The 10149-nt window shown below is 36.7% G+C and overlaps 1 protein-coding gene across 9 annotated transcripts in view; it reads right to left on the reverse strand.

The window, feature by feature from the left end:
* Patronin (calmodulin-regulated spectrin-associated protein patronin) overlaps nt 1–10149 on the reverse strand; it is a 75132-nt gene that overhangs the window by 1437 nt on the left and 63546 nt on the right. For 4 of the 9 annotated variants that reach the window (XM_018548275.1, XM_018548273.1, XM_018548271.1 and 1 more), the window contains 14 exons: nt 8794–8927; nt 8566–8719; nt 8286–8484; nt 6662–6897; nt 5567–5735; nt 5160–5434; nt 4701–4997; nt 4290–4526; nt 4040–4217; nt 3307–3429; nt 2631–2726; nt 1974–2072; nt 420–614; nt 19–301 (listed from right to left, as the gene is read on the reverse strand). In XM_018548275.1, coding sequence (XP_018403777.1) covers nt 19–301; nt 420–614; nt 1974–2072; nt 2631–2726; nt 3307–3429; nt 4040–4217; nt 4290–4526; nt 4701–4997; nt 5160–5434; nt 5567–5735; nt 6662–6897; nt 8286–8484; nt 8566–8719; nt 8794–8927 — 2675 coding nt within the window. The remainder of the gene's footprint in view (nt 1–18; nt 302–419; nt 615–1973; nt 2073–2630; nt 2727–3306; nt 3430–4039; nt 4218–4289; nt 4527–4700; nt 4998–5159; nt 5435–5566; nt 5736–6661; nt 6898–8285; nt 8485–8565; nt 8720–8793; nt 8928–10149) is intronic. The other 5 variants (XM_018548272.1, XM_018548274.1, XM_018548276.1 and 2 more) reach the window with 5 other exon arrangements.

Below are 10149 nucleotides of genomic sequence, written 5' to 3' on the forward strand. Positions count from 1 at the left end.
ACTCTTGATTTCGCTTACTTAAAAAATTTGTCGAACATATTATCGATGACTTGTTTGGGCCCAGTACCGTACAGCTTGGCTACTTCCTCCCTCTCGGGACAGTACGAATAGAGAGCGCGAAATTGGCAGCCGGCATCTCGAAACAGGATGAGAAAGTGTTTGCTTTCGGACCGGCCAATCTCCTCCAGAACCCTCGATTTGGCTTCTCTGTTCACCGTGCCGGGGAAGACACAGTACTCCACAGCGTTCAGCATTATGTTGCGATTCGATTTGGCTATCGGCAGTTTATACAGTCTCGGGCCTATTTCAGTGGAGATATAAACAGTTGGTTTCTTAACTTTGTTTTGTATGATAAAAAAAATATAGCGATTCTCGAGTGCACTCCTGTCAGAATCAATATACTTATTGATGCCTCTTACCGTTGTAGTCCATCATAGAACTGGGCGTGCTGCTGATGTCGCTGCTGCCATCATCGTAGATCCTTTTCTTCGACGTCATCAGGGCTGGTGGCAGTGAGCCGGGTCCCGAAGGTGACGTTAAGTGCCTCATGCTGCCTATGCCCGGACTGGCGGCACGTCTCGGAGGAGTCGACCTGCCCAGGCCGCTATCTGAATCTGTTTGTCGACACATCATACAATCTTGATCACTATTTACACCTGCGAATGCACGCTCCGCATATGAAGATAAAAATCTCAACGGATAGGCAAATATCTATGCGTTACGATTCTCATTAAAGGATGACAACTGTATATTTTTTCCCTTTTATCACCCAAGTGATAACAAATCAGAATACACAGAGATCTTTCGTTTTTATTATTAATGATGGTTAGCCACCCCGCCAAGAATGTATTAGTCACTTGTTATAAACGTGCGAGATACCTCCCTTGCCTTAAGTTCAGCTTCGTAATTTGCGTCTTATTATGAAAAGTCTTTCCAAAATATTTGCAATGTACTTTATAGTCTGATAAAATAATTGTAAATGCTTGTGTGTTTATCAACTATTGTTAAATCACTGACTGCACTAGAATGATTCTAATATATATGTCATGATTCTCTAGCGTACTAATTATCAAAACTATGAATTTCTCGATTAATGCTAATGCGATGATTTATGCTGATAGCTTGATACCAATGATTTAATCCAGTTCTGCACTTTGCGACGAAACACTCGATCGATTATAGACATTAAATAATAGGATATAGCAAATTCATCCACACTGAGTACGTGAGTCTCGATTATATATCGCGTACGAAATAAATTTGCTATACTTCGTCACCACGATACCTGAAAATAAGAACAATAAAAGGATATTGTTCACACACAGAGTGGGATATTCAAGGCGAAGTAATAGGATAAATCGGAATACTTAGGAACGAGTCGATAGGATTATTATAAACGGATACCATAGCCACCGACAGAATAAATCTGGAAAGACACCGATCGACAAAATATACTTTGTACCCACACCCAGTGCTGTACAACAAGCCCAAATAAGCTTCAATCGAGCCTTCTCTACACAACAGCAACAGCAACAACAGCAAAAATGAGTCGTCCTAAGAAAATGAGAGTGCAAAGTTCCACCTCAACGGAGACACCGATGAAACGAAGAAATCATAAATCTCGTGCATCGCTTAAAAAGCACGAAAGAACTAAGACACCATCACTTCGTTGTCAAGCCGTGTTGAAGGAACTTTGCTCAAACGTATAACAAAAAAGGAAAAATGCATATGATTGTTGTGCGCATGTATGAGTCGTTAAGTACCATTGCCACCTGTGTGCTCTCCAGCCTGCCACCATGCCACTACGTACATGTGAGTGTAAGTGCGCGTGTATGTGTGCTACTCGAGCTACAAAAATCTCGGGACGTTGTGATATACATATTGTAAATATATATACACGGGATACATTGAGACTGTTGCACGATATAGAAGGGAGATCGAATGTATTTCCAAGTCACTGTGGTGCTTCTTACCGCACAAATTCATCAGGGAATTAGACTTTCTCCCCTTAAAGTTTTGGTAAGTCTGGTATTTAGGCCTGCCTCTAACTTGTTGCTGAGACTCCTGCACATCTGCAATAACGCAACGTTTGCCTTGTTACACTCAAAACGCCATGTACGATCAGAGAGATTAAATAAGTTGCGGGAGAGATGCCTCAATCGTGTGCATCTCATTGAGGGAGCGAGCGGGCGCGGGTAAGGTTTAAAGGGGTTTAAAAAATGGAGGATTTTGAATCTAACTACTAGCCATATCCGGGGGTAACATCGAGAACTGAAGTGGCCGGTGCAGTTTTTGGTGCAGAACAACGTTGCGTTCCAACTGAAAAGATGTCCACTACAAGGCGCTACTTAAAGACAAAAATTGAAAAAAAAATTGAAAAAAAAACGGGGGAACAATCATACCCGCAAAGTGTCGTGACCTTGCTCAGTTGCTCGTAGGGGATAATCAAAGGCTAATTAAATATTCAAACATTCATCGCGTAAATTTCTGATAGATTATAGCTGCCCATACCAGTGTGTGATAACATCCTGCAACGAGTCTACTTTCGTCAAGCAAAACGTTTAAGAAACGAACAATCGTACAGAGCCTGCGGCATTCCCGCGCTAAATTGTAAGTAACATTAAACCCACCTCTGGAGGTCTTGTAGGAGCCGCGTCGACCGAGCTGATTCACGCTGCGGCAAGGCGAGGAACCCCTACCGTCGTCGGGCGAATCTACGGAAGATACTAAAAAAACGGGGTATCTCTATTACAATCAGTTTCAATTCTCACTGCAGGTTTTACTACTTATAAATATAGATATATCAAGTAATTATCAACTGTTTACTACGAATTATACATCAAATTACAGATATTGAAAAATAAGATACAGAGCATGCCAAATTGAAAAACGGAAAGTGCAGTAAAATGAATTTTTGTTGTGAAAAAACATATTGTGAATTACATACAATAGATATCTTATTCTATCAATTATACTTATTCCTCAAAGTTAATTTCTCTCCTGTATAGACTGTATAAAAGATTCAGAGAATCTTTAGAGAATTAAATGCCATTGTTATTGTTAAATTTGAATTAACATGTTTCAATTTTCTTGATCTGTATAATCTTACTGCACAATATCTTGTTTCAAGTTTAGATTGATTTACGAAGTATTAATGTATCCTTACTCTTTTTTTTGTTGTGTACAAAAAATTAATTACATAACTCATCGCGCAAACATTTCTAGGTATCCAGAATTTAAATAAAAAGAAAAAATTTGTAAATGTGTACTGTAAAAGCGCGGTGAGAGAGTGTATGTGGTGCATACCCCTGAGACTGCCGCCCCGATAAAGAGGGCCGGAACAACGTCGGTCATCAAGGTGGGCAGCAGTGAGACTATCCTGCGAGCCTCGGTAGTAGTCTCGCCTCATCGTCGGAGAGGTCAGCGACGCTATAGTAAGTGTGTTAGTGCAAAACAATCGGCTCGGTATTTTCTGTACTATTCTAGTTTGGTGTCGATATTGCCGACTCGTTGAGCGATTTACAATAGCCATTGACGCGGCGATAAACTAGCATAGACGAGAAAATCTGGAGCTCGTGAGCATGTGGTCGGGGTGAATTCATAAAAGAAGAAACCAATTATAATGAAAAAAAAAACAATACAGCAAGAATGATACGTCACTACGACGGAAGAGAAAACGGCTCTGATCGTAAAAATCTTCGCCATGCAATGAATAAATGCAAATTACAACATCAAGGAGACTATTGGCTATTATAAGGGTATTATAGGGGAAGTGCACTTGCGACACAAACAAGAAGTAAAAAGATCCATCTTCTTGGCAATTAATTTGAAAATGGAGATTTAATTTTTCTTCTTCAAGGAGAATGTACTTATTCTTTTTTTTTCATATTTTTCTTTTTCTCAAATCTGTATCTGTATATCTATCAATATATAATATTAAATCTTACTTTTCAAGTTCTGCCAACATATTTAATCCCCAAGAAGCATCGATCGTTGCAACAGATAATTTTCTGCAAGTGTAATTTAACGGCAATCTCACCTGTACTTAAATTGGAAGAAGAACCCTTCTTCCCGCGACTAGGTGTAAGAGCCCCGGAATCCAATACTGCGCCAGCGTCTCCGTGAATTGTTTTGGGCCGCGGTCGAGCGGTTGCAGTCTTGTTACGTAATTTTGCTGGATTTATTGCATTCAGAAGATCCTTATCAATTACCTTACCCTAGAAACAGCAATAAAAAGTACGTAAATTTATTCCTGTTAATTTAACAATTACATTAACAAAACCACTTACTTCTCTCTCTGCCTCCTCTATCGCTTTCTTCACCTTATGGTGTTCCAAGATAGCGGCTCGCCGTTGGCGTTCCTCTTCTTTCTTGCGAGCTCTCTCCTCCGCCTTCAGTTTCTCTTTTTCCCTACGTGCTTGGGCCTCGATTTCTTTCCTTTCCTTCATTTCTTCCTGCCTTTGCCTTCTCTGTAGCGACATCAACATTATCCTCTCCTTCTTCTTCTCCATTTCGTCCATGCAATTCTATAGAATTTTAATTATAGTATGTATATATTAAAATTTGATAAGCAAAATTAAAATCAAAAGAAACAATGTGTAACTATGTACAAAATTTGTTACTACTATTTGAATAATAAATATTGTATTCTGTACAAATATAATGATAAATATATTATAGAATTCTATACAAATATATACCGGATCAGGATTCGTGAGTTGGTTCCCAATCACCAGACCAACTCCGGAAGCGTGTCGGCTGTCTGTGCTGCTGTCTCGCTGTTTCTCCCTCTGTCGTTCCTTCTCCATTTCCCGTTTGAGCTCCCTGTCTCTCATTTCTTGCCTTTGCTGTTCCCTTTCGTCGGCTTGCCGCAATCTTTCCCGCTCCAATTCCCGCTGAGCTTCTATTTGTTTGTGCTTCTCTATCACGTTAGCGAGAGGCGATTCTGAGTGCATTGTAAAGTCCTCGTGTTCAATGTAAGACGACATACTTCGTTCCTAAAAAACAATTGTTTATTTAACTGCTATCTTTTTAAGAAATACTATACATATAGTAAAATTCAATTTAAAACAAACAAAAATGAAACAAAGAGAGAAGTAAAATAATTAAGAGTAAAATTAAAAAATTGAAAATTCATTTGTAACCAAAAATACGCTCACCTTTTTAGGAGACGTTCTTTTTACTCTGAGGGCCGGTTTTGGTTTCTTGGGAGCGTCATTGTCGAAGGAGATATAGAATCCTTTCTCATTTGGGTCCGTGGAATCGAGAGGCGTAACATCCGGAGTGGCTGAACGCGACGTCTCCCTTAACGACGGATGAGGTTGGAAAGAATTCTGCGATATCGTGGGTCTAGTTGGCGATGGTATTCTGTATGTACGACTACCCGACGTAATATTCAAGCCGCGAATACCTTGTGCGATATCGTCATCGTTGCCTTCGAAATAAAAAAGAGGTTTGAGAAAAAATTTTTTATAGTTTCTTTTACAGTATAATAATTTAAAAAACATGTATAAAATGTGATATTGTTATATAATCACAAAAGAATCATAAAATAAAATTTTATTACCGATGAAAGATATATTTTGGGGTTTCATGTCATCGACAGGTGGAGCTGGTACAGAAGTGTGCAAAGCTTGCCTCTTCTCCGTCGGGCTTTCACATGAGATCGGGATGTGATGTACAGTTGATCTCTTAGGTTCAGGACTTTCACTAATTAACTGACTTATTCGATGAACCTAAAATAGCAAAATATGATCATATAAGAAAACGAAATAAATACATATTTTATTACCGTCTTAACAACTAATATATTTTTACTGTACAAATTATACAGAATCTTAAAAAAAATAAATATTAAAAAATCTAGTAATATCTAGCGACATATATATAATGTAAAATATACAAGACTTAGAGTGAGTAAATTCGTATTTGACGTAAACTTGAAATATCTACAAAACACACTATCACGGCACCATTGTCGCAACATGATTTTCTCATATAATTCAATTATCATTTTTTCCGCGTCTATCAAAAGCGAGACGCAAATGCATAAAAATTAGGTAAACCAGCTAGGACAAACCTTAGTGAAATAATCGCGCGATGTTGCGACGGCCGAGTTAAGGAAATACATGTTATTTAAATTTACAAATCACTTTAGAGAAGACTAGAGGTAAATTTCCGAGCCGAACGCGACCGTCTAGACGCTAAGACTGGCCAGTGTGGGTAGTGTCTGCCATGTTGGGTGTCAAGAACAAGCTATAAGCGTGCATTACATCATCAACTGGTTCTCATGCATATACGTACTCGCTCGGGGCCAATCCTTTGTATTGAAGTGACCAAATCGAGTTGATGATCGGCGCACGCATCGTGAACGTTTAGCTATAACTTTTCACTCACACAATAATCGCTGCTGTGGGTGCAGCATTCAATCTCGCCCGTCTTTCTGTCTTTCGTAATAAATTGATACAATCACGTGCGTGTGCGCATTGTATGCAGAAAAGCTATTTAGTATAAATCTAAATAGATTTGTGACGAGTGAGTGAGTGTGATAAAACGTTACAGTAGTAGAACCAATATAATTTTCGTCGAGTACATGATTTGGATCATTAGTGTGTAAAAACACAGAAGAGATTTCAAAAAAAAATCATGGGGGAACACTTACAGTGTTACGATGTTGTGGACTAGCAGATGTGGCTTGTGTTTGGTTGAAAAGCGCCGAAGACGCTGGAAAGACGCTGGCTGGACCGGGGTGGCTCATTTGATTATTACACAGACTATGATCCCCGTTGAGGTACCTTGGTTCCTGAGTGTCGTGCAAAACGAATCCCTTTTGCGTTGGGTGCGGAGCGGCCCAAGTCCTTGTTGGATCCGCATACATGCGCATGTCCTGCTGATAAGCTAAGAAAAAAACATTCAGAAATAATCTACTGAAACGTATTAAAATTAAAAAAGAAAAACATGACAGACGTGATTTTTCAACTTCTAAAAACAAATTCTGCAGAAAAACTTTTTGGTAAAAAAAATTGTTTTAAAATTCGTATATATATATATATTTCAGAAATTTCAGAAATAGAATATTATTATTATTATTAATGTAAAAATTAATTTACTTTTCATTAATACTAGTAAATTGTTTATATTGTATATTTATAGTTCGTTGTTTGTATTGTATATTTCTATTCTTAACACTTTTGAGACTTCCACGATATTTTCTTCGAAGAAGCTGTCAAAATATTTCGGTAAATGCCAATGTTTCGTTAACATTATAGTTCATTTTATCAGGAAAAATAATCTGAATTAGGTTACAATATTTACAAAATGTTAATGTTTAATAAAGTATTAAGTTACGGATATAATCGTAAACTGCATAACTTCTTCGAAGGTGTATATGAAACTAGCGTCTTACTTGGTGGAAAATCAAAAATTTCAAGAGTTCTAAGCATATTTTTAATAAAAATAATAATTTGATAGACTCGTATAATAAAAATTAAAAGGAGATAGTGATAATGCCTTATCGAGTCATTGCACTTGGTGTTGGTGTGAAGTTGTGAATGTGTTTATTGTGATAATTGTACAACGTTTCGACACACAGAATTAATAATTTTATACCATAGTCTCAATAACCATTTACTCACTCGACTACAATTTTTATATATATTTAATCTTCTTACGTTTATTATCTCTATAATAATTAAATTTATTGTTATATCATTAAGTGTTCCAGGGAACACAATGTATTGAATATTAGATTGTTACTATGATAAGGATCCGAACTAGGATCGAAACGTTGCACAATTATCACAATAAACACATTCACAACTTCACACCAACACCAAGTGCAATGACTCGATAAGGCATTATCACTATCTCCTTTTTATATTTTTAATAGTTCTATAGTTCTGGGCCTGAAAAAGACACTTTTCAGGGCCCTGAAAGCTATCACAAAAATTATTGTTTAAAAATCAAAATAGCAATGTTAATCGCTAGAACTCCTCAGAGAACTATGTATTTTTTTAAATCCTACAAGAAAATGTGGTTATTACCTTTGTTTGATAAAATTCGCTCTGTGTGAACCTGGCATCTCATTTTGTATGATGGGTTTCTCGGCTTTAATGGCCGGAACTATTTATTTAATCTATATAGAACTATAGAACTATTAAAAATATGCTCAAAACTATTAAAATTTTTTAATTTTTCACCAAGTAAGACGCTAGCTTCATACACATTCTTCTATATAAGTTCTATTCTTATTATTTTATTTATTCTAAATTAATCTAATTATATACCGGCAGGTTGAGGACTAAATCGCGAATCCATAGACTGCTGATAGCCTACTGCAGCCATTTCATTGGCCAAACTCTGAGTGGATACAGGCTGACCCCACATTCTCCTCTGCACTTGCGGCTGATCATGTAAGTAGAACTGCGATTGCTGCGAATCTTGCAGTCTGGGTGTTAATGGATTCATTGGTGGCATTCCGTAAGTCTGCAAGGTAAAAGTTTGAAAAGAAGTGGTTGATAAATTAATAACATAATGCGATGCAGAATGTACTTCCGGCATACGCACTTGCATGTGCTGCTGACTGAGACTCTGCAGCTGCTGAAGCTGATGCTGCATCTGTTTCTGGTGCTGCGACATCAGATGCTGCTGCTGAATCTGATTCTGCTGATTCGCTAAACGTTGTATATCGGCTTGAATTTCGCTCAGGCTATTGTTCATTCTACAACAAACAACATTTCGCATCACGATAGTTGTTATAATTCCAATGCAATTTTTGCAGGCATGAGTACTAACTGCGATATGGATTGACGATACTGTTCGGGATCCATATTCTCAATATCTGGAGTGCGTCTGGTCTCAATGAATGGCGCATTACCGTCATGTTCCAGCCACTTGTGCTCGACATCCCGCACATCCTCGCTAATTTCCTATATTCATTATCAGAAAAATAAAATGCCTCAGAAAGATACGATACTACAAATACGTACTTGTGTGTAATATTTAAATATAGGAAAAATGATTCGATCTTGTTTAGCGTTTTGTTTTTAAATGTAAAAATAACTAATCATATTCATTAAAAAATAATTAAAAAATAAGTCTCGGATTTTTCCTAGTCATATAATTGTTTAAAGTGTATATGTACGATTATTTTATATATATACCGGGTGTTTCAGACCACCCGTACAAGCTTTTTATCTTCATAAGATAAGGTCCAACCGAAAAAGTATTCAGACAAAAATTATAGTGTTTTAAAAGATCTATTTTCTGGTGCTATGAGTTTGACCTCGAGTGGCATTGCCAAAGTCAGGTCAAGGTCACGTCGATTTTTTAAAAAGGAAACCCTAATTTTTTTTATTGCATGTTCTTGTAGCTTGTCTCGAGCTTTTCAAAACATTATAATTAAGCTCGTTTTTATTAAGTATTTTTTAAATTATAAGGCTTGAAGGTTACAGTATCTCCGACATTATCTGATAAAAATGATGATCATAACCTTTTAAACGTTGTACGGGATCATGACGTTGATAACATTTGTCAAGATGATGACCTTTGGAGGTTGTTCCTCTTATTTTCATTTTTAATGTAAGACCAAGATAATGGTTTCTATCAAAAAATTTTAATAAGTAAATTAAGTGCATACTATCGAATAATAATATTTTAAATTCTCGGTTTCAAACGGAAATGAGTTATTAAAATCGGAAACTGATTTTTTTCAATGGAACATGGCGTATTTTTTATTGCAAATTTAAATTAAAGGTATACGAAAAAACATGAAACTTTTATACCAAGCACTTTTTCGAAAAATGTCAAGTGTAACTTTCAAGCCTTATAACTCAAAAAGTACTTAATAAAAATGAATTAATTACAGTATTTTAAAAAGCATTCAAGACAAACTACAAAAATATGCAATAAAAAATTAGGGTTTTTATTTTTTAAAAATCGACGTGACCTTATTCTGACTTCGGCAATGCCATTTAAGGTCAAATTCACAGCACCAGGAAATAGATCTTTTAAAACCCTACAATATTTGTCTGAACACTTTTTCGATTGGGCCTTATCCTACGAAGATAAAAGGATGATACGAGTGGTATCATCCTTTTATGGGTCTGAAATACCTAGTGTGTGTGTGTGTATATGTATGTATATATATAT

The sequence above is a fragment of the Cyphomyrmex costatus genome, unplaced genomic scaffold, assembly GCF_001594065.2.
Source record: "Cyphomyrmex costatus isolate MS0001 unplaced genomic scaffold, Ccosl1.0 scaffold702, whole genome shotgun sequence".
Taxonomy (NCBI): Eukaryota; Metazoa; Arthropoda; class Insecta; order Hymenoptera; family Formicidae; genus Cyphomyrmex; species Cyphomyrmex costatus.